Raw genomic sequence first — 27,834 nt, 5'->3', positions numbered from 1 at the left:
AGTGACTGGGTGGTGATGTGGGGTGAAGGCTACAGGGCCTAATATTTAAGGAAACAACTGGAATGAAGTCCCGGGGAGCCATTGCGGTCTGTTTAAAAGGCCTGCCTTGGCACATGGCAGCTCCTGTGACTGCCTCTGAGGGCAGTGGGCCCAACACCATCTTGCACCCGTGACCCCGGAGCACAAATCAGGCCTGATAGGGCAGTTTCTTTCAACACGGTTGCGGCGAGCTGGGAAATATCCCAACACCCAGAACTGGCCTCAGGAGTGAAAATCTGGTCCAATGTGTGGAATTCATCAACTTAGCAATATAGGGATGATGCACCTTCTATAGCAATGGCCCCAAACCTGTTAAAAACTTGAAATCTGTGAACACCAAAAAGATGATAGAAGTGTTTTTATTTTATTTTTCTTGACATTCTTTATTTGACAAATTCCTTACATAGCTGGCTGTGTTAGATCAGTGTCTTCCTGATCAGAAGCATCTTCAGCTCTTCAAGGTGTTCTAAGTGAAAGAAATATATAAGTAACATTATTCTGAAATAATAAAGCAAGTTGGAAAGCAACTCATCTAGCCGGTAGAATTAAACAAAAGTATCCAGAAAAAGTGGTTTGATCTGAGGAGTATAAGCCTTGCTGAAGTTTGTGATTTGTTACCCCTGAATGCTTCTGGGTCTGTACTCAATGGAGGTGAAAAGGATGAGGGGGAACCTCACTGAAACTTACAGAATACTGAATGGTTTGGATGGAGTGGACATGGAGAAGATGTCTCACTTCGTGAGAGAGACTAGGATCCAAGGGCACAGTCTCAGAGTAAAGGGACAACCCTTTACAACTGCGGTGTGGAGGAATTTCTTCAGCCAGATGGTGGTGAACCTGTGGAATTCATTGCCACAGAAGGCTGTGGAAGCCAGTCCATTGAATGTATTTAAGGTTCTTGATTAAGAAGGGGATCAAAGGTTATGGGGAAAACATAAGAACTAGGAGCAGGAGTAGGCCATCTGGCCCCTCGAGCCTGCTCCGCCATTCAATAAGATCATGGCTGATCTTTTTGTGGACTCAGCTCCACTTACCCTCCCGCTAATCATAACCCTTAATTCCTTTACTGTTCAAAAATTTATCTATCCTTGCCTTAAAAACATTCAAGAAGTAGCCTCAACTGCTTCACTGGGCAGGGAATTCCACAGATTCACAACCCTTTGTGTGAAGAAATTCCTCCTCAACTCAGTCCTAAATCTGCTTCCCTTTATTTTGAGGCTATGCCTCCTAGTTCTAGTTTCACCCGCCAGTGGAAACAACTTCCCTGCTTCTATCTTATCTATTCCCTTCATAATCTTATATGTTTTGATAAGATCTCCCCTCATTCTTCTGAATTCCAATGAGTATAGCCCCAGTCTACTCAGTCTCTCCTCATAAGCCAACCCTCTCAACTCCAGAATCAACCTAGTGAATCTCCTCTGCACCCTCTCCAGTGCCAACATATCCTTTCTCAAGAAAGGAGACCAAAACTGTACAGAGTACTCCAGGTGTGGCCTCACCAGCACCTTATACAGCTGCAACATAACTCCGCTGTTGTTAAACTCCATCCCTTCAGCAATGAAGGACAAAATTCCATTTGCCTTCTTAATTACCTGCTGCACCTGCAAACCAACTCCTTGAGATTCCTGCACAAGGACACCCAAGTCCCTCTGCACAGCAGCATGCTGCAATGTTTTACCATTTCAATAATAGTCCATTTTGCTGTTATTCCTACCAAAATGGATGACCTCACATTTACCAACATTGTACTCCATCTGCCAGACCCTCGCCCACTCACTTAGATTATCTATATCCCTTTGCAGACTTTCAGCGTCCTCTGCACACTTTGCTCTTCCACCCATCTTAGTGTCATCTGCAAATTTTGACACACTACACTTGGTCCCCAACTCCAAATCATCTATGTAAATCATAAACAATTGCGGTCCCAACACTGATCCCTGAGGCACACCACTAGTCACTGATCGCCAACCAGAAAAACACCCATTTACCCCCATTCTCCCACTATTTAGGTGGGAGAATAGGGAACATATCAGCCATGATCGAATGTCAGACCAGACTCAATGGGCTGAATGGCCTAATTCTTATGATCTTAGTCTATTTCACACTTGAACTCATATATCTTAGTTGGTAAACTTTGATAGTCCTCCATAACTGAGTCAGAACTGACTTCATCACTTTTGACATGCCCATTGCCCAGGCCCCAGCTAAGATGGCTTGATGTGTTGATTTCATTACATCATCCATTTAAAAGGTAAAATAAAAAAATAGCTAAAATATAACATAATGGAATGCTGCCAGAACATTGCCAAATAATGTGTGGAAAACCTGAGCAGCTATGCACATTACTATTCAAATAAATGTTCAATTGTGCATTTTCACAGATTAAATTGAGTTAAATCAATCAGGATCAGCCTCGTAACATTAACATAAGTCAACCTGAACTCACATTGTTCTTTCTGGCATTAAATGGGTTATTCCCCCTCTCTCATGAATACGCAGCAGAGAATGTACTGGTTGGGCAGTGATGTATAACGTCATTAGTAGGCTTTGAAAAGATATAGGGCATCGTTGATAAGCTGGCAAAAATAGATGTCTTAATGACCAAGGCTGTGAATAAGCTACTTGAAAAATGGTATAAAAAGACCAAGCAATGAGGGTGAAAAATAACTTTCAAAGTGGGAAACGGGAACTGTGTCATGTTCCTGATCCACTCATGTGAAACATAACATGAATAAAATGGTAAGAAAACCCCCAAACAATGTAAATCATAATAAGCAAGGGAAATACATTTCTCAGTTGCAAAATTCTTAGCATCAGAATACATGAACAGTTACTATCAGGCACAGTTAACGCTCGTCAGTTCCACCCATTTCAAATGGTAATCAATATTTCAAACAGGAAAAATATAAATTTTATTACAAAATACGTTTTTTGAGAAGTTTAATTGCAATCAACAAATTAAGTACTTACACTCTTTTGACCCCTTTTTCTTATTTTCCCTCTCTCCCCTTTCAAGCAGATCTTTATGCCTCCGCTGACAGAAAGGTGTTTTCTTGAGTTCCATGTGCAGGACCTCCACTGGAGCCGGTGTCCCTCTTTCGTGGATCAGATGTTGGATCACATCATTATCATCATCATCCATCATCAGACAATGACATGGGCATGAAACCACCTTGAATGTTGTCCCCCACATGTTCTCACAGAGGTCCCTGCCATCCTTATAGGTCTACACAAAGAATAATTTGATTGTTAACAGGCAGATTGTCAGTGTAATAACATAGAACAAAGAACAATACAGCACAGGAACACGCCCTTTGGCCCTCCAAGCCCGCGCCGCTCCCTGGTCCAAACTAGACCATTCTTTTGTATCCCTCCATTCCCACTCCGTTCATGTGGCTATCTAGATAAGTCTTAAACGTTCCCAGTGTGTCCGCCTCCACCACCTTGCCCGGCAGCGCATTCCAGGCCCCCACCACCCTCTGTGTAAAATACGTCCTTCTGATATCCGTGTTAAACCTCCCCCCCCTCACCTTGAACCTGTGACCCCTCGTGAACATCACCACCGACCTGGGAAAAAGCTTCCCACCTTTCACCCTATCTATGCCTTTCATAATTTTATACACCTCTATTAGGTCACCCCTCATCCTCCGTCTTTCCAGTGAAAACAACCCCAGTTTACCCAATCTCTCCTCATAACTAAGCCCTTCCATACCAGGCAACATCCTGGTAAACCTCCTCTGCACTCTCTCTAAAGCCTCCACGTCCTTCTGGTAGTATGGCGACCAGAACTGGGCGCAGTATTCCAAATGCGGCCGAACCAACGTTCTATACAACTGCAACATCAGACCCCAACTTTAATACTCTATGCCCCGTCCTATAAAGGCAAGCATGCCATATGCCTTATTCATTACCTTCTCCACCTGTGACGTCACCTTCAAGGATCTGTGGACTTGCACACCCAGGTCTCTCTGCGTATCTATACCCTTTATGGTTCTGCCATTTATCGTATAGCTCCCCACTACGTTAGTTCTACCAAAATGCATCACTTCGCATTTATCTGGATTGAACTCCATCTGCCATTTCTTTGCCCAAATTTCCAGCCTATCTATATCCTTCTGTAGCCTCTGACAATGTTCCTCGCTATCTGCAAGTCCAGCCATTTTCGTATCGTCCGCAAACTTACTGATCATCCCAGTTACACCTTCTTCCAGATCGTTTATATAAATCACAAACAGCAGAGGTCCCAATACAGAGCCCTGCGGAACACCACTAGTCACAGGCATCCAGCCAGAAAAAGACCTTTCCACTACCACCCTCTGTCTACCACCCTCTGTCTACCACCCTCTGTCTACCACCCTCTGTCATGTTCCATTATAAACAACCTCAGTTCCAATTGTTTACGTGCATTAAAAGATGCAATTGCTTGAAGATGCTGATTAATGAGTGAGATTCATCAGTGACAAAATCTTCATCACAAAGGGATAATTTTAATAACACAAATAGGGACTGTAAGATGTCTGTTTAAATTTTCTCTTAGTCCATTGAGTATTGCAGTATAAGGGTGTTTGGCATAGCATTGGTAAAAGTAAGACTGAAGGACAATACTGTCCACAGTGTAATTTTAAAGTGTCACATGACAAGGGATTGTGTCAATCTAAGAGTATACAGTGACCTGTGTAGAAGTAAGCATGGAGTTAGCACATAGTCCGGGCTTTACTTTGTATATACACGTGTTCCCAACAAACACTACTGTTTAACCTTACAAGCTTCTCAACCTCATTGTGAGACAGACTGAACAGAATAAACCCTTTCAACAAGTTCCATTCCATGATTTTAAACTAACAAATACATTTTCTGACATGGTGTATGTACATTGGAAAGCACAGTAAAAAAATCATCTAACCCCTTCCTTATTCAGACCAATTTATCCTAGACTCTAGGAAACCTATTTAATCCTCTAAGGAAATTTTTAATTGACGCTCAAAGAAAACAAATTAACTTTCACAATACCATTATAACTTTACAAACTACATTACTCAACTCTGAGAAGTTACTTACAACAGTTAGATTTTTATGTTCTGAACAATACAAGAAACATCTGTTCCAAAAAGTATTTGATCACTAATCTACATTTTATCGCCCAGTCTCACTTTTTAACCAACTATTTATCCCACTCTTTTTGAAGGACTGAATTGTTTTTGTGTAATCATCATGCGACATGCTCTGGAGGGTGATGACTCTTTATGTCAGCTTGCTCAATGTATGGCTCATGACCTGGTTGAGCCTCTCTATAAAGCCCTCGGTGTCAGTTTTCAAAATGCCGCTCAGACAGTTTGAATGGAGAATTCTGCATGGAACTGCAACTCTAATCATACGTTGTTTCTCTTCCACATTTGCTGCTGATAGGCTCAGTGGCAAGTGTGGGAAAGAAACAATCCGTGACTGGAGGAGCAGAAAGCACTAGCAGTGCTGAGTTTGGTGCCTGAGGACAATGAGTTGGGGAGTGGGGCCCGGGGATCCAAGGACTAGGTTCCAGGGAGCGAAGGGCCAGAAAGACAAGGGTTAGGGAGCCAAGCAGTGGGGTCCAGGGCCCACTGGTGTCTGAGTCAGTGAGTGATTAGAGATTGTGCGAGAGAGAGAGAGTGAGGGGGAAGAGAGAGAGAGAGAGATGGGAGGGAGGGGATGAGAGTGTGAGAGGGTAGAAAGTGGAAGAGGTTATGGGTGTAGAGAGTGAGGGGAGAGATTGAAGAAGAGAATGTGAGGGGGTAAAAGTGTGGCGTAGATATTGCGAGGGGGGCAGTGAGTGTGAGGATAGAGAGAGGGAAGAGTGTGTGAGGGGGGAAAATAATGTGGGGGTGAGAATGTGGGGAGGGGTGAGAGTGCGAGGGGAGAGAGCGTGAGGGAGGGAAAAAGTGCAATGGGGTGAGAATGTAAGGGAGTAGAGAATGTGAGGGGAGATGGGAGTGTGAGAGGGATGGAGATGGGGTAGGGAGTGTGAGGGAGGATGAGAGGGTGAGATTGTGGGATAGGTGAGTGTGGGGTAGGTAGAGAGTGTGAAGAGGAGAGAGGATTGGGAGCTAGAGAGTGTGGGGTTAAAGTGCAAAGGGCAATGAGAATGTGGAAATGTGAGGACTGGTGACAGTATGAAGGAATGGGAGTCTGAGAAGACAGAGGAGAGAGGGAGTGTGAGGGGAGAAGGAGTGTGCGTGAAGAGAGTGTGTGCAGGAACAGAGTGTGTCTGGCTTTTGGGTTTCATTCATCTTCACTCACCATCATGTACTCTGACCAACATTCGAACTTAGTGAGGGTGAGTGAGTGAGCAGACTGAGCTGGGGGTGAACTGGACACAAATACCCTCACCGTATTACACTCTAATAATCATCTTTATTTTATTACTCATTGTTTTGTTTGTGTCTTTTCGTTACTCTTTTTTTCAAGTTCATGTTTAACGTTTTGTTATGTTGATAAAAATGCAATATCCTCCAACTGTCTTTTCATGTGTGTATGACATCGCATTTGAATGCATATAAATAAATATAATACATATTAATATAATATATAATGGGTATAATTAAATAATACTATTAGACCATGAGAAACACAGACATCTTCCTTTTCCAAAATCACATTGATTATGGTCAGTAAGGGAAGAGAATTGGGGTTTCTCTCATCTTTATCTTTCGGAAATTTACTCATCAGCCCTTGAGTGAGAAAAAAATTGAATACACATACACACACGCGTGCACACACGCTAAATTATGATGTGAAATCTCTCTTTTTTTGAGCAAGAATAGAGCACAGACAAGGCACAGTGGGGTGACTGAGCAAACAAGTAGATCAAAAGTTGTTCTGTGGAAGTTAATACAAAATCCCAGTGAAGGACACCAGCATAATCAGATAAAACAATTTGATCAGCTAACGGGCAAGAAAACAAACTGAAGCCAAATGCAATTAATGTTTAATTTCTTCTCAAAAGTAGGAAAGAAAATATACAAATAAACATTTGCATTTACGTAATGCCTTATTACATTTCTCAGAAATGACCCACAGCACTTGGCAAATATTGTTTTGAAATACAATGTGTTGTGTCGGCAAACATGGCAGCCATTTTGTCTACTGCAAAGAGCAAGAGAACGCCTCAATTCCATTTTAAAGGCAGACTGGGAAACACTGGATGAGATGGGAGAGGGGGGCAGTCAGATTCAGTCATCGTGCTGTTTTATTTCACTGAGAGGAAGTCAATGTGAAGAGTAACAAAAAAAGAAAATTTGATTTTTCCTCTTCCCTCAAAAGAATGAGGGGAAAATAATGATCATTGCACATTGTTGCAATTGCCCTGCCCAGGAAAAGCCTTGTCATAATTGTAACTGTAAATACCAACTGTATTCAGTACAGAATTGTCTGGAGCTGCCTTTTCTTTAAAAGTGGACATTTAAAAAGCGGCTAAAATGGCTACCAAGGGTCAGGTGTTTGTTGTTGTTTCCACACTGATTACATCAAGTCTCAGGAAAGATCTTAATTGATTGACCCTGGGTGGAGAGCCACCTTGAATGGACATATCAAGATGAAAACCATCTGTGGAATTCACATCTTCTATTTTTTGTGGGCTTCACCAAAACTCCATGTGGTGAACCATCGTTGGTTCCCACCAGGTAGTACTGAGCCAGGGTCTGGCCAGTACTATGAGTCTGTATATATGTTGCTGTTGGGGTTAGGGTTGGGTTGTTCTACTTGTTACTGTTGGGGTTAGGGTTGGGCTGTTCTACCTGTATTATAGTTATTATGGTACATCCCAGTCGGGCTCCGCCTCCTGGGAGAGGTATAAAGGTCACTGCTCTGTCTGGGACCCCTCAGTCTGGGATCGTGTATTATATATGGTAGCTCCATTGTAATAGTAAATAAAAGCCTTTATTTCCTCGAGCATCTCTAGCCTCGTGAGTTATATCGCGCATCAATTTTATTTACTATTAATTGAACTCTCGTCGTTGGAAAAAAAAAGGAAAACGATACAGAGAGTATGGAGCAAATGTTAAAACCCGAACGTCTTACGCTGGACCCACGTGCGGCGGGCGCCTCTAACACCTTCGACCACTGGTTGAAATGTTTTCAGGACTACCTCGCAGCCTCCGCAGCGGTCACCACAGACGACGACAGACTCCGGGTCCTCCAAGCGAGGGTAAGCGACGCTGTATATTTAGCGATCCGTGCGGCCACCGACTACAAAGGGGCCCTCGAGCTTCTTAAGAAGCGCTACATTAAACCGCCAAACGAGATGCATGCTCGATATCTTTTAGCCACTCGACGACGGCAGCCCGGCGAAACGACGGAACAGTACGCATGCGAGCTCCTACAGCTAGCCAGGGGCTGTAACTGCAAAGCAGTGTCGGCAGACCAGAACATGAATGACCTCGCTCGAGATGCGTTTGTGGCGGGAATTGGATCGTCTTATATCCGACTCCGACTGTTGGAGCAAGGTAATCTCGATCTCACTAAGTCTATAGAACTAGCGGATACCCTAGAAACGGCCTCCAAAAGCCTAGCGATGTATCCCGAAGACCACGTGGAGACAGCGTGGCAGGAGCAGTTGCAGATCCCACCTCGTCCCTCGGGTCCGAAAAGCTGCGTGATGGCGTGCCCACACTCGGGCCTGACGACAGCAGCAGCTCCAGGCGGCCCGCGGTGTTACTTCTGTGGGGGAGTGAAGTACACTCGGCAGCGATGTCCCGCTAAAGCGGTGTTGTGCTCCGCCTGCGGCAAGAAGGGGCATTATTCGAAGGTATGTCGATCCAAACTTACTTCCAGGAACAGCAGTGCGGCCTGCGACTCCCCGGATCCGGGTTCTTAGTCGTCGGCATCATCAAGGGTTTCTTCCACGTGCGAGGCCAGGACGTCGCCATTACAGACGATGGAGTCGCAAGAGACGTGCGACCACCAGGGGTCGCTGATTTTGGCGCCATCGCCCACGTGCGACCTATGGGAGCAGCCATTTTGGTCGGCACCGACTGCGAATGACCAGCAGGGGTCATCATCATCCATCTCAGCTGCCTGCAGTGGCGCTCACGAACCAACGGTGGCGTCGATCATCCTGGACCAGGCCAAGCCTCACAGACTCGACAAGTCTATGATGGACATACAGGTAGAACAGCCCAACCCTAACCCCAACAGTAACAAGTAGAACAACCCAACCCTAACCCCAACAGCAACATATATACAGACTCATAGTACTGGCCAGACCCTGGCTCAGTACTACCTGGTGGGAACCAACGATGGTTCACCACACTCCAAAACTACGAACTCTGAGATTTACTGCCTCTGAGCTCGAAACTTAACATTGAGAGCTGTAAAGAAACCAGTTCAATCACAAGTAGATGTGAATGGCCACTACCCATTCAATTGACGCCAAGCTTTAAATCATAATGGGTGGACAGCGAAAGTATTTATCATGTAACTGAAACTGATACAGAATCTTATTGCCCCAAGATTCAGAAGTGGGAGTGGGTAAGGGAATCCAGTCAGTCTGAAAGCACAACTGCAGAGACAGCAATAGATAAGGCAGCAAAATCTTTGCCTTTTAAAAAACTGGAGACTCTGGAATATCGGAACGTCCCCCAGCCTGTTCCTTCAAGGTGGCTCTCCACCCATGGTCAATCAATTAAGATCTTTCCTGAGACTTGATGTAATCAGTGTGGAAACAACAACAAACACCTGACCCTTGGTAGCCATTTTAGCCACTTTTTAAATGTCCACTTTTAAAGAAAAGGCAGCTCCAGACAATTCTGTACTGAATACAGTTGGTATTTAGAGTTACAATTATGACAAGAAGCTTGACCTCCTGGTAAGAAGACAAGAAGGAACTTCATGACCTGAAAACAACCCAGCAATTCAAGGAAATTATAGAATCATAGATTCCCTACAGTGCAGAAGGAGGCGGCCATTTAGCCCGTTGAGTCTGCACTGACAACAATCCCACCTAGGTCCTATCCCCTTCACCCCATGTATTTATCCTGCTAATCCCCCTGACACTAATGGGCAATTTAGCATGGCCAATCAACCTAACCCGCACATCTTTGGACTGTGGAAGGAAACCGGAGGAAACCCATGCAGACACGGGGAGAATGTACAAACTCCACACAGTCACCTGAGGCTGGAATTGAACCCGGGTCCCTGGCGCTGTGAGGCAACAGAGCTAACCGCAGTGCCACCATGATGTCCCTGACATACTATTCTGGCTATTTGAATCCGCCTACTTTACCCTTCAGGTGTGAAAACACCTTTGTCATTGGGCCTGCAACATATGCTTCGTTGCTAAGATAAGCCAAACAAGTGAACTGCAAACTGTTCCTTTGTAATTGGTAAAAGTGCACCATCCTCGAACTGTCTTTTTTCCTGTGTGTGTATGTGTAAGTGACTGACTGACATTGCATTAGACTTTAGGGTGAATGTATAAATAAATAATCCTGATAGTCCTCTTAAACCATGAAAGCTTGCTGCTCATTATTCCAGTTGATCCCATATTCTGGGGCTGCAAAATACACACATCTTCTTTTTCAATAACTGCACTGAATATGGACAATAAGTGAAGGGAACTGGGGTTTCAGTTTTCCCTCATCTCCGTCCTTATGGACTGATGTATTGGTTCCTGTAATACTTCTATTTACCAAAATTGAAGACCCCTGCATTTTAACTTAGCTTTTGGTCCTAGGACTACTTATTGTATCCCATTTAGAACCTAATGAATCTCAAACACAGGTCTTTTCCTTTTTTCTGTTAATTCTCACTCTGGAAAGCAATGGGGCTGTGCCCACTTTATCACAGAATTGCAATTACAGCACAGAAAGAGGCCACGTATGTCTGTACTGGCTCTCCAGAGGAGCAATCCTCCTTGTGCCACTCCTTTGTCTTCTTCCCATAGCCCTGCACATTCCTCTCAACCCTGGAACACCTGGATAACAAAGACACTTATGTCAGACTCCTATTTATTGACTACAGCTCAGCCTTCAACATCATTATCCCAACAAAACTTATCTCCAAACTCCATGGCCGAGGGCTTGGCTCCTCCCTCTGCGACTGGATCCTAGATTTCCTAACCCACAAACTGCAATGAGTAAGGATAGGCAATGACACCTCCTCCACTATTATCCTAACCAATGGTGCCCACAAGGCTATGTTCTCAGCCCCTTACTATACTCCTTATACACTTATGACTGTGTGGCGAAATGCCCCTCCAATTTGATTTTCAAGTTTGCTGATGACACCATCATGGTGGGTCAGATCTCAAACAATGACGAGACAGAATGCAGGAAAGAGATAGAGAATCTGGTGTAATGGTGTGACGACAATAATCTCTCCCTCAATGTCAGTAAAACAAAGGAGACAGTCATCAACTTCAGAAAGCATAGTGGAGGACATCCCCCTGTCTACATCAACAGTGATGAAGTGGAAATGATCGAGAGCTTCAAGGTTCTAGGTGTCCAGATCACCAACAACCTGTCCTGGTCCCTCCATGCTGAGGCTGCAGTTAAGAAAGTCCACCTATGCCTCAATTTTTTAGGAGGCTAAGGAAATCCAGCATTTCCACCATGACTTTCAGAAATCTTTACAGATGCACCAAAGAAAGTATCCATTCCTGAAGCATCACAACTTGGTATGGCTCCTGCTCTGGCCAAGACTGCAAGAAATTACATGGGTTGTGAACATAGCCCAGTCCATCACATCACGCAAACCAGCCTCTCATCCATTTTGAGGCTAAGTGTGGTGGTGAGTGGCTTCACTGGCACCTTTCCTACTTACCAGAATGACAGGATCCCGCACCAGATTCTGTGCTTGGAACCTCATTATTTGTGCACAGGTGAGTTCTCCTCTGAGTCACCTGCTGACCAACAGCTAATTGGTCAGCCCGCTATCAGCTGTGGGTTTAAAGGTCCCGGAGCCATAGTTAAACACCAGTCCGGCACACTCATATCACTCTCTGCAGCCCACCAGATCATGCAGGGTGTCAGCAACCCGGGGGAAAAGGTTAGCAGCCTCAAGAAAAGTCTGCTCCTCTGTTCTATCAATGTATCAACAATTGCATTCTTTGGCAATTACATTGTTAAGCAAATTGCATTGTAAAAGACACGTGATGACCATTCACTCATCAATAAATGGACACAGCTGGAACAGCTGGGGCTAGGGAAGTAGACTGTCTGGTGAACTGTACTGAGAATAAACTTGCTTCAGGTAAAAGACAAGGCTCAGACTTACTCTTTCACCATTATTATTGGAATTAACAGATTCAACAACCCTCCTCCTGAGCCCATCACCTGTGAGATGCCATGCCCCACTTGGACCTCTACCCACTGTATCTGGAGACTTTGTTTATCCCCTTCCAGTAAGTGATGTAGTATCCTTTTGATCTCCCTGTTTGTGAGCTTTTCATGTAACCTTGTCCGGGTCCAGCTTCCCTCCCTTAGTCTTTCCTCTGTCTTCTATTTTTCATCTTTCTCATTCACCTCCTTGCCCCTCTGCCTGCCATCATGAGTCTTCACCCTTTCATCTCCCCTCCTTGCACAGTCCTTCTTTCACGTTACCCCGCCTTGTACCTTGCATTCCATCCCTGGTTAAACTTTGGACCTTTGTTGCGACGGCTGCAAGAGTCCCTCAGCACAATCCTGTCCAGATAGACACTGGCATGTGGGGGTGGGGGAAGGAGACCCCTGCACACCCCACTCTAGGTGGAATACTGATCCGAGATGGTGACACAGGTGAGCCCATGGGTCCTGCAGCATGATGCTGTCCATGAAGACCACCTTGGTGTGAGGATGAAGGCAAGGAATCTAAGTTCCCCAGTGCAGTCTGCACTGCAGGTGTCTCTTGGTTCCAGTAAACATTTTTATCAAGAGTGATAGTGATTTCATCTTTTATGGCCAGATAAATAAAGAAATAATGAGACTGTTGACAGCTCCTAACTTGAAATGGAAATACTTTTTTATGTATGTATTGAATGGGATAAGAACAGAGTTACAGCTGGAGGCAACTATAATGAAGACAGATATCCCCATGAGTTTTACAGTTGTGTAATAAAATGTGTACTTTGGTGGGAACTACAAGCCCAGAGTCCAAGTGCATGGTCTGGCAATCCTTTCTCAGAAAGATGGTTAACTATATTTCAACCAAAGGTTATCAGGATGGGTTCCAGATAATGAATCTGTCTTGGGGATAGTTTTACAGTCAAGTGAACCATCCAGCTTTGCTACGGGTATATATGGAAATATTTTGACTTAGTTCGGAATTCTGAGCTCCTGCGAAATGGTTAATATATTTCTAGTGTAAGCAGTGAGGCTTGACTGAAGTACAAGCAAGTTCTCTGATTATGACCTTGTAGGGAATGTTGAGCTGAGCCATCTCTTTGTCACACTGTGGGAGACAAACCCTGGCACAGAGGAGGCCAGTTCATCCAATTTTTACATATTCGAAAGCCATCTGGTCCAAACAATATTCTGGACCGGATATCTGAACTTGCGTAGATCAGCTGTAATTTTCATTTGTAAGATGCCTACTTCCTACCACAAGGGGATATACAGGATTTTAAGAAAATTAATCATGCAGTGTGAAATAGCTGTGACTCATTTCTATTGGTGATGACCATTGCACCTGCAGAGCAACAAATACTGCCCACGTCTTTCAGATGTTCCAAGAAAGTCAGATGTATATAAGGGAAGACCACTGAACAGTCATTAACATGTGCTATAAGATGTATTATTTCCACACAGGTCTAGCCAAGACCTTGGAGAAGCTGAAGCTGCCAACAGACTATAGTTATTGCTATTTCTCCAACTGTGTGCCTCTGTGTGCTTTTGTAACTTCCTAGGAAAGAGTAGAGGGAAGCCAGTTAGCTTAGGTGGCCAGCTTCTGGATCAGATTAAAGCCAACAGACTGGGGTTCGACCCCTGTTCCGGCTGAGACAGACTCGGGTCTACCTCCACACCCGATCTGTGGTAAAAGATCATGGCACTTTGCCATGGTTCAGTGCCAAGGGCCTGCTTTCGAGCAGAGAATTCAGGAAGAAGGAAGAGTCCCCTACTCATATTTGAATGCATGTGGAGATAGTCCCTTCACAAGACCATTAGAACCATAGAATTCCTGCAGTGCAGGAAGAGGCCATTCAGCCCATCGAGTTACACTGACTCTCCAAAAGAGCATCCCACCCAGCCCTCCCCTCTGCCCTATCCCCATAACCCCACAAGTTCACCATGGCTAACCCACCTAACCGACACATCTTGGGATATTAAGGGACAATTTAGCATGGCCAATCCACCTAACCTCATATTTGGACTGTGGGAGGAAACCAGAGCACTCGGAGGAAACCCATACAGACACTGGGAGAACATACAAACTCCACACAATCACCCAAGGCCGGAATTGAACCCAGGTCCATGGAGCTGTGAAGCAGCAGTGCTAACATCTGTGCCACAGTGTCATCAAGAATTGGAATGATTTTGAACAAGGTACTTAAAAGTACTGGGCTGACAAGGAGAGCAGTTCTAGTTATAGAGAACAAACTTAAGCTTTCCTCCATTTTTCAGCAATTGCCTCCCTGGAAAGCTCCAAGCAAACAGATACCAGCCTATCTGTCGCTCACATATTCTGCAATTGCCCATCTGAATCTTCCCAGTTGGGACTTTGTCCCTTTCATTGCAATGAAATGACCCCAAAGGAGTGTCTTTGATTATTACAATCGCATATTGTACATCCTCAGCTACACGGCAGTCTTTGATGTGGTTGACTGCTTCATCCTCCATCATCGAGCTCAGTGGGACTGCTCCATTTGATTCCATTTATACCTATCTAATCATTGCCATAGCATCACCAACAATGGTTCCACCTTCCACTTAGAATCCCCAGGAATTGATGCCGCAGCCCCACATTTGGCTCAACTAAATGCTGCTTTTTTATTTGCTGACATGTGATCAGAGTCCACATATGTAAAACTGGGTGTTGTCAGTACCTCCTCAGCACCTCTCTCAATCCATCCACTGCCTCTGTTTTGTCAGACTGTCCGCTTTACATCCAGTCTAGGAAGAGCCTCAATTTCTTCCAACTAAACATTAGATATTCCTCCACCATCAGCTCCATAGCTTTTCCACTGACTCCGTCCCTTCCTGAGCCACTGTCTTTGGCTGAACTAAACTGGTTGCAACTTTGACATCCTATTTGACCGCAAACTGAGCTTCTGAGCCCATATTACAGTGTAGTATCTCAAATCCAGCTACTTGAAAACCAGACATTTTTAAAGCAATGTAGGTTAAAATTTATACAGGTCGAGATACAGGTAATGACAGTGATACAATGAGCAGAGCAATAAAATTAAAGCAACCATGTTAAATAATGCAGTAGATACCCCCAATATGTCAGATCCAGGTTTGCTAGCAGCAGTGGAAAAGACAGGTGAAACTCCATGGCAGGAAGGTGTTCTAGAGAGGTGAGAAACTCAGTTGGATAGGAAACACTTCAAAATGTATTCTCTTGATTTCATACATTCCCTTTTTAATTTAATTAAAGTCCTGATTTTGTTCTCTCCAAAAACCAGCAAGATCCAAAATCCAAATTTAGCACTGACTCGGTCCCAAGGTTGTCAGTTTTGAGACAACCCACTTGTACCTCCATTACAAAGCCCACTTTCACAACATCACCCTTCATTCACTCAGCTCAGTCCATTTAGCTCTGAAATTCTTATCCATGCCTTTTTTAGCTCCATGCTTAACTATTCCTGGCCAGCATTCCATCTTCCAAAAGCTTTCAAATGTCTGCTGCCCCTAACATATCCTGCATCAAATTCAATTTGTGCATCATCCCTGTCCAAGGCAGTCTCTCAGTCCTCCAATGCCTCAAATTTAAAACTCTCTTGTTTCTGCTTAAATCTGTCTGTGGCATATCCTCTCCTGACATTTATAATTTCTTCCAGCCCTAAACCTTGCATTCTCCGTGCTCTGACTTCAGGCTTGTGTACCCATCACCTCCCTTCACCCCACTATTGGTGACCATGTCATTAATGGTCTCAGCCTCACTCCCTGGAATTCCATCCCTAAACCCTCTACCTCTACTTCCCTCTGCTTTAGATCCTCTCTTAAACCAACCTCTTTGCCACCTCCTAACATCACCTTTTTTGGTTCCTTGCCTCTGTGACGTGCTGTTGGACATTTTACCATGGTGAAGAGCTTTGTAAAAATTATTATTATTGTCGATAGACTCCACTCACTGCTCAATACACTCCGAATAGAAAATCATTGAATCCCTACAGTGCAGAAAGAGCCTGCACCAACAACAATCCCACCCAGGCCCTATCCCTGTAACCCCACGTCTTTACCCTGCTAATCCCCCGACACGAAGGGACAATTTAGCATGGCCAAACAACCAAACCCACAAATCTTTGGAATGTGGGAGGAAACTGGAGCACCCAGAGGAAACCCACGCAGACACATGGAGAACGTTCAAACTCCACACAGATAGTGACCCGTGGCCGGAATTGAACCCGGGTCCCTGGTGCTGTGAGGCAACGGTGCTAATCACTGTGCCACTCACAGCTTTTTTGAACACACTTGGTATGAATGTGTATGGGTCACATTGCCAAATCACCACAAGAGAATTCATGTTTAACAACCTAATGATACAAAATGTCCATAATTTATGGTGGACACCAATAAAACTGATTTATAATATCCCTGCTAATTAATCATAGGATCACTGTCCCTTTCAATGCATTACCAAATCAAAATATGTCCCTTACATTATTTGCATTTCCATGTTTGCGTGTTAAGTCCATCATCAAAATTGAATTAAAATGCAATTCTACTGTTCTTACCTGATGGTATGGAATACATTCATTTCTGCAGTTATTTCCATGATCATCCCATTCCCAATCAGAAACCCAGTTTCTAGAACAGGTCATGTCATCTCTACAGGCTGCAAACCTATAGACAGCAAATGTTTGTTCATTAATAATTGCTTTATTATCACTATCACTGATAAGCTGAGCCTTCGTTGCATTGGTGAATTACGAGAGTGGGAATATTGCACAAGCACATGATTCCTCCATTATCCCACTGCAACTTCTTCCTGGGACCTGAATAAAATTCTAGACTGGGCTTGAGTGCGGAACTCTATCAATGATGGACATTGCTCACAAAACTAAACATTAACCTTTGATGAATACAAAATAATACATTTAAAAGGCTTCAATATTTACAAACTCCTTTTCCCAAAACACCTTTGTCAAATCATATCACTATTATATGTACTTTAAGTTAAGTGTTACTGAAAAAAAGAAAAGGTGTGAATTTACAAAGCAGTTTTCAAAGTGCCCCACAGCTAATGAAGAATTTTTGAAGTGTGGTCACTTTTGTGATGTTGGAAATGTGGCAGCCTTTATGCACATTGCAAACATTCACATGCAGCAAGGTGATAATGACCAGACAATCTGTTTTTTGTGATAAAAGCAAAATGCTGCAATTGCTAGAATCGGAAACAGAAAATGCTGGAAAATCTCAGCAGGTCTAATAATATCCGTGGAGAGATAATAGAGCCAATGTTTCGAGTCTGGATGACCCTTCGTCAGAGCTCTGAAGGGTCACCCAGTCTCGAAATGTTGGTTCTATTCTCTCTCCACAGATGCTGTCAGACCTGCTGAGATTTTCCAGCATTTTCTGTTTTTTTTTGTGATGTTAATTTCGGGATAGACATGGGGAGAATGTGCAAACTCCACACAGACAGACCCCTGCTCTTCAAAATAGTGCAAAGAGATCTTTTCCATATACCCGAGCAGGCAGGTGGGGCTTTGGTTAACGTCTTATCTGAGCATCCACAGGTGGATCTTCCAGATCCGGTGTTTTCTGGAGAGGCCCATCTTCCAGCCTCAGAGTGTTCCTGGAGATCTAGATTCATTTTCCGGAAGCCCACCTTCTTTCTTCAATAGTGGGTCAGTGATGTTGGGTGCCTTTTCAACATTGCACTTGGATAGGGTGGTGGACTAGATGCCATCAGGCCTGCCCCACCATGGAATACAACGCAAAACACCCAGTCGCATAATTAATGAGGTCAGGGCTGGAAGATTTAATGTGTTTTCCCAATGGCCTCCACAATGGGAGATATTCCATGTTCCCACCCCTGCCACAGGACTTAGTCCCCAGAAGGGAGAATTCTGCAAAGAATTTTACATTGTAAAAAGACGAAATGTGATAAAAGAGCTTCAAGAGAAAGATTTTTAAAAAAACTTACCAGTCATCACAGAAGCCCTGACAGATTGGAACAGCAAGAACTGAATATGAATTATTGGGATTGATCCAGTTGAAGGTATGGGGTGAGCAATGATAGAAACAATCAATTTTTTTCATGTACTCCTCACACCTGCAGTAATGCATAATAACAGAATCAGTAATCACTCTACAATATTTCTTGCAATTTATTGAAGTTTTATTCTGATAATCTTTCCAGAGGAAAGATGGTCTGCTCCCACGTATAACCATTTCACCTTATTTGTACGCATATTGTGGCATATGTGACTGAAATGGCAGAAATATGACTCACAGCTCAATTCCTCAACATGATTTGCTTTGTTATTAATATTTAAATCATAATGGCTTCTTCATAAAGATGCCCCTAAGTCTTGTATAGTTATCGTCATTGAAGGAGGGTTCTTATTTGGCAAAAACTGTATTTCTGTAAATCATGTTATGCTGGGTTTCGCGTTCAAATATATAAATACCAAATCAAAATAAAACTACATGTATCAATCTGCAAACAATGTGATAAAGCTGCTCTTGCTTCAAAAGGAAGTTTTTTTTCTAGTTTATCAAACACGGCAATGGAAATCACGGAACTGCAGCACTATCATGAAAGCACCATCACATTAACATGTGCGTAATATCATCAGTGTAAAAATAACTGTTTTAATGTTTTCCTTTCCCTCTTTCTTACCTAGAAATTACTCTTGAAGACATTAACATGTCCACATGAGATTCTTCAATCTGAATTTTAACCTGTTTATTTCAAATTGGTTAGTCTTCTGTTAAAACAGTGCACATAGGAATGTCATATGAGTGCAAAAAGCAATTCATAGAATCATAAAGTAGAATCCCTACAGTGCAGAAGGAGGCCATTCAGCCTATCAAGCCAATCCTTATAACCCCACATATTTGCCCTTTAATCCCTCTGACACTAAAAGGCAACTTAACATAGCCATTCAACCTAACCCACACATCATTTGTTCACTAATACAACAAAGTGGTTTTTAAAGTTTGTTATTGGGATGTGGGTATTCATTGTTCATCTATAGTTTGTCCTTAGGCCAATGAATATCAACTATCAAATTCTACCTCTTCACCATTCTCAGTCCCTCCACTGCTTCTGTACTGAGAGACTGCTTCATATTGCTTGTCTGACATTCAAGCTCAGACGAGCCACTATTTCCTCCAGGGAAACACAAGGAAGACTGCAGACATTTGGTCACATCACAAACTTCATACTCTTGACACTGATTCCACTTCCTCCCTGGCCGTTGACTCAAGCTAAACCAAACTTCACAATCTCCACATCCTCTCTGACTTCAGGCAGAACTTTTGGCCCATTTGCAAATGCTGCCAACTTCTGCCTCCATCACATAGCCTGCCTTCTCCTCTGCCTTACTTCATCTGCTACTGAAACCTTTATATCTCCAGACGCAAATTTCAATGTTCTCCTGGTTGCCCTCCATCCCCTTTCTAACTATGTGAACTTTAGCTCATTGCTAATTGGTAACTTTACCACTCATATCCTATCTCCCTCATGTATCACCCCTATTCTTCCTTATCTACATTAGGCCCTGGACCACCAACATTAAAATTCCAATGCCATGTAAACTTTTTTTCCTGTAATTCTGATTATTTGTGGACCTCTTTCTCTTCACCTCACCCTTGGTGGTCTTGATTACAACCATCTAAGACCAAAACTCTGAAATTCACTGCTTAAACCCCTCTGCCTTTTCTCCTCTGAGATCCTCATTAAAAAACATCCCATCGACCAAGTTTTGTTCATCCCTTCTAGATTCTCCGTTTTCACCTCTGTGTTCCTTTTGTGTCTGATTATGCTTCCGTGAGGTGCCAAGGGCAATTTTCTATCTTAAAGGTGCTATATAAATGCAAGTTGTTGTTGTTAGTATGGAATAGGAGTAACACTCATGAGCCAGACTAATGAGGGCTAGCAGGACCTTTCCCTGAAGGACGTTTCACCCAGTTGTATTGTTACAGCTTCACAACCATCTTGTGGGATACAAATCACCAGATTTTATTTTTTGATTTCAATGACACAATTTGGCGTGGTGTAATTTGAACTGATGGGTTCAAGTCAAGTTTCATAAACTCTGGCTATTATCTTCAATAGCCACAACCTGGACTAGTTCCACTGAAAGGGAACAGGGACCATTCAAAAATTTAAGGATTCTGAATTCTTAACTGTTTTGAATAAGATGTTGGCTTACTGTGAGCTAAGTTGACCACATCGGTTCCAGTAGGTATTCTGCACCTTGGTGACCGGGGACACAGCCAGCTGTTCAGTGTAGTTGGAAAAGCAGCATGAGGCTGTTGGAAGAAAGGTAGCAAATAACCTGGAAAGCAGCCTAATCAAGAGCCTCATCTAAAACTTGCAGATCATAGAATCATAGAATCCCTACAGTTCAGAAAGAGGCCATTTGGCCCATCGAGCCTGCACCAACAACAATCCCACCCAGGTCTTATCCCCGTAACCCCATGTCTTTGCCCTGCTAATGTCCCTGACACTAGGGGGCAATTCAGCACGGCCAATCAACCTAACCTGCACATCTTTGGACTGTGGGAGAAAACTGGAGCACCCAGAGGAAACCCACACAGACATAGGGAGAACATGCAATCTCCACACAGACAATCACCCGAAGCCAGAATTGAACCCAGGTCCCAGACACTGTGAGGCAGCAGTGCTAACCACTGTGTCAATGGAATGGATTTTTAGGAATGGCTGGATGGTTGGTGAAATAACTCCTCAGAGGCTGGTGTGCCTTCACCACATTCCCTTTATTTACAAACTCAATTCCACTCCTAAGAGTGCCTCAGGTACAAAGTCAGAATCCAGAGTGTCAATGTCCCTGACACTCCTCAAGATATACACAGGTGAGACTCCCTAATTGGGCAGGCAGTCATTACCTCAATCAGGTACTTCTTTCTGGGTACCAACAAATTAGACAAAATCAAATTAACTTCGGGACAAATTAAAAGGGGCAGCTCCCCAAAAGGAAGGGGAACAGGCTGAACAAAAAATCAAAGCACAAAGGAAACTTAAAACATCAAATTAAAATGTGATTATCAGGGTCTATAATACACCCCAGCCCCTGCGGTGTCCAGTGGGCACGGAAGGCGTCAACAGTGCCCGTGGACACCGCATGCTCACCAAGTCCAGGAGCAGGTTCACAAGGAGGCCGTCCTTCTGACCCACCCCCTCTCCGCACCAGGTGCCCGTAGATCAGGAGTGTGAGACTGAAGTGCAAACAAAACATCAGTAAAAGGTTTTTCAGGAAACTGAGAAGGGTGTGCAACCTATAAGACCTAATGTAGACATGGTCCACGGACTCCACAGGAGTGCAAAAAGGGCAAGCTTGGGAGCTGTGAACCGGAAAAAGCTGCAGTTGTACGGTATTGCCACGTGCAGCACCCTCCACCCCCAGGTCCCCAAGATAGTTGGGGAGATCCTTCCATAGAGGGACCTCCACTGGGGAGCTCCGCCGCCCGGTGGCAACAAGGCCCACCAAGGTGTATCCGGGCGACGGGCGAGCATGTGGTACTGGAGGGTGTGCAGCAGCAGCCCGTACAGGAAATGCCTCCGTGCGGTGGCAAAAGGCACGGAGGGCATTTCCATGAGGCGGCTCATGCTGTGGGGCTCCTGACCCCGTTGGGGGGGGGGGGGGGGGTGGGGGTGGGGGGCGGGGGGGGTGGGGGGGGGGCGGGGGGGGGCGGGGGGCGGGGGGGTGGGGTGGGGTGGGGGCGGGGGGGGTGGGGGGGGGCGGGGGGGGTGGGGGGGCGGGGGGGGTGGGGGGGGCGGGGGGGGTGGGGGGGCGGGGGGGTGGGGGGGGCGGGGGGGTGGGGGGGCGGGGGGGTGGGGGGGGCGGGGGGGGGCGGGGGGGCGGGGGGGGCGGGGGGGCGGGGGGGGTAGGTCTATGCTTGGGGCCAATGTGAAATTCTGTCTGAGCAGGGTCACGGTCGGGCGGGATCCCACCGCAAGCCTGCGCCGCCTTGAGACCGCATGTGCACTCGGGTCCGAGCACGACTGTCCTAAGGTTTTGGATGGCTTTGGCTGCGCGCCAGACGGCCAGCACGCGGGAGCTCATCCAGCATACTCCCCCGCCGTCCAGCACGTCCCCGATCCTGGTCACCCTGGTGTCCACGGCCCTCCTCTCTGCCAGCCACCTAAAGTTATAGGGCTGGAGGAGCGGATTCCTGAGCAGTGGCTCAGATACCTCAATCAGGGAGCTCATGCTCCAAGGGGCCAACCTCATTGGCCTCGTTGGGGTCATTACAGTTGGTTTTCTCTGTTTCTTGACTTTCCAATGTAATTCAAAGTTTGTCTTTATTTCCCAAAGGAGAAGCACGCGACTGCTAAATTTTTCATTTTGCCTTTGGCTTGGTTGCTTTAACTTACATTGGGAGTACAGTTTGCACGCCCTCATGCCTGGCTCAGGACCAGGAATTGCCTTGTGATTTATTCCTGATAGACAGCTGTCTCCATAACAACGAACTGCCAGAAGCAATGTTGCAATCGAAACACCAAGGAATGTAATCATGATCATCACTGGCTTTCAACCTGCAAAAGAAACAAAGTAGATGTGAAACTATGTTATATTCACCTTATGTTTCTGCATATTTCTGCCACTCTAAACCTGTAGGAAATATTAGCTGGAGCCGGCCATTCGGCCCCTGGAGCTCACCATTCAGCTAGGTCATAGCTGATCTTCTACCTCAATGCTATTTTCCTGCACTATTGTCATATCTCTTGATGTCATCATTATCTAGAAATCTATCAATCCCTCCCTTGAACACATTCATTGGCTGAACCTCCACAGCCCTCTGGGATAGAGAATTCCAAAGATTCACTACCCTTTGAGTGAAGAATCCTTTCAGTCCTAAATGTTTAGAGCCCAAAGAAGTAGGGGAGATCCTAAGTGAATACTTTGCGTCGGTATTCACAAAGGAGAGGGGTGTGTTGACTGGGAGTGTCTCGGAGGGGAGTGTTGACCCGTTAGAGAAAATCTCCATTAGAAGGGAGGAAGTGTTAGGTTTTTTAGGGAATATAAAGACTGACAAATCCCCAGGGCCTGATGGAATCTATCCAAGGCTGCTCAGGGAGACGAGAGATGAAATCGCTGGGTCTTTGACGCAAATCTTTGTCTCGTCACTGGACACAGGTGAGGTCCCAGAGGATTGGAGGATAGCTAATGTGGTCCCGTTATTTAAGAAGGGTAGGAAGGATAACCCAGGAAATTATAGGCCGGTGAGCTTGATGTCCGTGGTAGGGAAGTTGTTGGAGAGGATTCTTAGAGATAGGATGTATGCGCATTTAGAAAGGAATAAACTCATTAATGATAGTCAGCATGGTGTTGTGAGAGGGAGGTCATGCCTCACTAACCTGGTGGAGTTTTTTGAAGAAGTGACTAGAATGGTTGACGAGGGAAGGGCCGTGGATGTCGTCTATATGGACTTTAGTAAAGCGTTTGACAAAGTCCCTCATGGTAGGTTGGTGCAAAAGGTTGGATCTCATGGGATAAAGGGGGAGGTGGCTAGATGGGTGGAGAACTGGCTTGGTCACAGAAGACAGAGGGTGGTAGTGGAAGGGTCTTTTTCCGGCTGGATGCCTGTGACTAGTAGTGTTCAGCAGGGCTCTGTATTGGGACCTCTGCTGTTTGTGATTTATATAAACGATCTGGAAGAAGGTGTAACTGGGGTGATCAGTAAGTTTGCAGACGACACGAAAATGGCTGGACTTGCAGATAGTGAGGAACATTGTCAGAGGCTACAGAAGGATATAGATAGGCTGGAAATTTGGGCAAAGAAATAGCAGATGGAGTTCAATCCAGATAAATGCGAAGTGATGCATTTTGGTAGAAGTAACGTAGTGGGGAGCTATACGATAAATGACAGAACCATGAAGGGTGTAGATACGCAGAGGGACCTGGGTGTGCAAGTCCACAGATCCTTGAAGGTGACGTCACAGGTGGAGAAAGTAGTGAATAAGGCATATGGCATGCTTGCCTTTATAGGACAGGGCATAGAGTATAAAAGTTGGGGTCTGATGTTGAAGTTGTATGGAACGTTGGTTGGGCCGCATTTGGAATACTGCGCCCAGTTCTGGTCGCCACACTACCAGAAGGACGTGGAGGCTTTAGAGAGAGTGCAGAGGAGGTTTACCAGGATGTTGCCTGGTATGGAAGGGCTTAGTTATGAGGAGAGATTGGGTAAACTGGGGTTGTTCTCACTGGAAAGACGGAGGATGAGGGGTGACCTAATAGAGGTGTATAAAATTATGAAAGGCATAGATAGGATGAATGCTGGGAAGCTTTTTCCCAGGTCGGTGGTGACGTTCACGAGGGGTCATAGGTTCAAGGTGAGGGAGGGGGAGGTTTAACACGGATATCAGAAGGACGTATTTTACACAGAGGGTGGTGGGGGCCTGGAATGCGCTGCCGGGCAAGGTGGTGGAGGCGGACACACTGGGAACGTTTAAGACTTATCTAGATAGCCACATGAACGGAATGGGAATGGAGGGATACAAAAGAATGGTCTAGTTTGGACCAGGGAGCGGCGCGGGCTTGGAGGGCCGAAGGGCGTGTTCCTGTGCTGTATTGTTCTTTGTTCTTTGTTCTTTTAAATTGTATATCCCTTATTCTGAGACTGTATCCCCAGGTTCTAGGCCCCCCCAGGGAAATATCCTTCCTGCATATACCTTGTTAAGCCCTATAAAAATTTTGTGCACTTCAATGCAATCACTTCTCATTCATCTGAACCCTAGAGAATAATCTCAGCCCAATCTCCTCAGGACAAGCCAGCCATCTCAAGACTCAGTCTGATGAACCTTTGTTGCACTCTGTCTATCTCAAGTATATTCTTCCTGAGATAAGGAGACCAGAAGTGTATACAATACTCCAGGTGCGGTCTCACCAAGACTCTATGCAATTGCAGCAAGACATCGTTACTCCTGCACTCAAATCCTGTATATGAGATTACTCTCATTTGTAAGCTAAAATTTCCAAAGGTCTCCAGAGTGATTTGCATTTCTAAATTCACTTTAGAATGTTTATTTTGTGGTAAATTTTAGTTTTGCATGGTAGCCATGTGGCCGCTGTAATGGTCAGTGACAAAGGGAAGGGTAGGCATGGGACTGTTGGTGAATACAGAGTTGGAGTTGCGTTCACTGATGCTGCAGTCAAATTTAGTCTTCGTGGGCAGTCCACACAGGGAGGGAACATTTAGCTTTCCTTGTGCTTAGGGATGGATAACAAATGTTGGCCTTGCCTAATATGCTCACATCTGATGAACAAATTTTAAAAAGATATCTTGCACAACAAAGATAGCATGCAGTAAATGTTTCAATCCAAGCACAATTTCTCAAGACTTTAACAAGGTTAGGGTTTGAAAAGCAGGTGGGGAGGAAAGAAATTCATCAAATATTTATAACATCAAATTTCATTTGTGTAGGTTGATGACACAGGAATTAATTAAAGTTTTAAAAAGTTTCTTTTACTCATTTTTGTGTTAGTTTATCTTTTGCTTCCCTATCCTTCTCAAGGTGAGTGGGTGGCAGATTTTCTGCTCTCATGTGATTGTCACTCATGATATCAGTTGAAATAGGAGCAGGAACAGATCAATAGTCTCATCAAACCTGCTCCAGCATTCGATAAAATCATAGCCAATCTGATTGTGGCCTTAACTCCATTTTCCTTCCCGCCCTTGTCTATCAAAACTCTGCCTCATTCAGCCTTGGATGTATTCAATCATCCAGCCTCCACTCTCTGGGGAAGAGAAATCCAAATACTAATGACACTGAGAGAAGACTTTCCTCTTCAACTCTGGCTTAAATGGGAGGCCTCTTATTGTAAACTGTGTTCCCAGTTGGAAAACCCCCCACAAGGGGAAACATTGGGGGGCAGTTCTCCTACATTGCTGCGCCGTTAGTGGATCATGTTTGTCCTGGAGAATAGCTTGCGGGCCTTAAAATCCATTTCACACCCAACAACAAACAGTTTGCGATTCTCTCGGCCCCTTCCTAATGTTCACTCATTTCAACTATCTGTAGCCCTTTGCAAACTCTTTGTATCCTCCTCACAACTTGCTTTCCTACCTTTGTATCATCTGCAGATTTGACGACAATACAGTCCATCTCTTCATTTAAATCATGAATATGGATCGTAAATAGTTGAGGCTGATCCCTGTGGCTCTCCTCCACTCAGTTTGCCAACCTGCAAATGGTCCATTTGTTACAATCTGACTAGGCAACATCTTGGCAGTAGCCAAGTCTGAGCAATGGTGCTTTGCCCTTTTTTAAAAAATGACCAAGTGCAGTGGAGACCAGAAATTTGTCATGTTTGAAATACCCGGTCCTTTAATCCATGTGGCACAAAACAGAATCAACCTAACAAAGCAATTTGATTCTAAAATAGTTGCTAAATACTTTGAAAACCCGAACTATACTAGCTCTGATGAACATGAATAAAAACAATAACATATCAGACACAACGGTCTCACTCTTCCCGAAGCCGTAAAGTCCCTTCCAAGGTCAACAGACTTCCCCATTGTCCACCCCTCGCCCACTCCGATTCTCCATAGCGGGCGGAACGGTAAAATTCCGGCCAATAGCAAACAATAAGCGGAATTTTCCTGTCCTATCCACTACGGGAATTGTAGCAGACAGGGAGCGGACCATGCAAAGTTGACCTCGGATGGGAATTGCCAGCTTTGGGATGAGCGCGGCTGGAAAATCCCGTTCAACATCTCACTTTAAAATACCAAACTGTAAACTTCAAATTTGAAATAATGTGCATAATAAGCAGCTTGCAGCCCTTTTTGTTCACAACATCAGACCGTACGAATTTGTGACACTGTCATCTCGGGTAAAACTATTTCACTTCACTAAAGCATGTAAAGAGAATGCAACAATTCCTTTTGAACTGCAACAAGTTACAGACAGCATCTGAGATCATAATTAATACAATTCAATAAATTTCATTTGTACCAATGGTAGGCGATGATAATTATCAAGGTAAACATCTATAACAAAATCTTAAAAGTCATTTAGTTTCAATCAGCAATCTAACTTTCCTTGCACCCTCTATGAATAATGTGATCATTTTTCCTGTACTTATAATTTCAAGGCATTCTCTCACAGGTTTCATATTAAATTTCATTCTTCATAAATATTGCGAATATTATTTTATTGAGAATGCAGAATAGAGAATTTGGAAAATAAAAGATGGTCAGGAGTAAAGAAAATCCATATAATTTTGTAATTAAGATGACATATAAAGCCACTTTACTTTCCATCTGGTCTTTCCGTTCTCCTTTAACCCCCATGGTTAAATTTTAGATCACTGCTTACTTCTAATAATCCAGAATTAATGTAAAACAGCTATATGATGCCATATATGGCTCTAAATATTGCAGATCCATTACCTGCTGTGACGACGGACTTAGACGCTCCTCTGCTTAACCGGTACCAGTCATTTTTATATTAGATCACGTGGATGACCTATCATTGGTTAACCAACTAGAA

The 27,834-nt window shown here is 44.4% G+C and overlaps 1 protein-coding gene across 2 annotated transcripts; it reads right to left on the bottom strand.

Annotated features, from left to right (window-relative positions):
* Positions 1-384: 384 nt before the first annotated feature.
* LOC144497945 (riboflavin-binding protein-like) lies at positions 385-27,834 on the bottom strand. 2 transcript variants are annotated; one of them, XM_078219407.1, is made up of 7 exons: positions 27,735-27,834; positions 22,714-22,875; positions 20,528-20,627; positions 18,292-18,420; positions 16,880-16,988; positions 3,010-3,265; positions 385-505 (listed from the first exon to the last, which is right to left on the bottom strand). In XM_078219407.1, coding segments are annotated over exons 2-7 (744 nt in total). In that variant the 5' UTR covers positions 22,862-22,875; positions 27,735-27,834; the 3' UTR covers positions 385-503. The 2 variants fall into 2 exon arrangements, with proteins under 2 accessions (XP_078075533.1, XP_078075534.1); XM_078219408.1 differs by lacking the exon at positions 27,735-27,834 and adding an exon at positions 26,407-26,430.

The sequence above is a fragment of the Mustelus asterias genome, chromosome 8, assembly GCF_964213995.1.
Source record: "Mustelus asterias chromosome 8, sMusAst1.hap1.1, whole genome shotgun sequence".
Taxonomy (NCBI): Eukaryota; Metazoa; Chordata; class Chondrichthyes; order Carcharhiniformes; family Triakidae; genus Mustelus; species Mustelus asterias.
Note: the sequence above shows the minus strand (reverse complement) of the source record. Positions and strands in the feature narration are given on the sequence as shown.

Bases quoted from the DNA above. Each gene is read 5' to 3' on its own strand.
- LOC144497945 (XM_078219407.1), bottom strand. From the start codon at position 22,861: ATGATCATGATTACATTCCTTGGTGTTTCGATTGCAACATTGCTTCTG. The intron at 20,628-22,713 runs GTAAGTTAAAGC...TTCTTCCAACAG, and splicing joins GTGCAAACTGTACTCCCAAT to CCTCATGCTGCTTTTCCAAC. The intron at 3,266-16,879 runs GTAAGAACAGTA...TTCTTTGTGTAG, and splicing joins AATGTATTCCATACCATCAG to ACCTATAAGGATGGCAGGGA.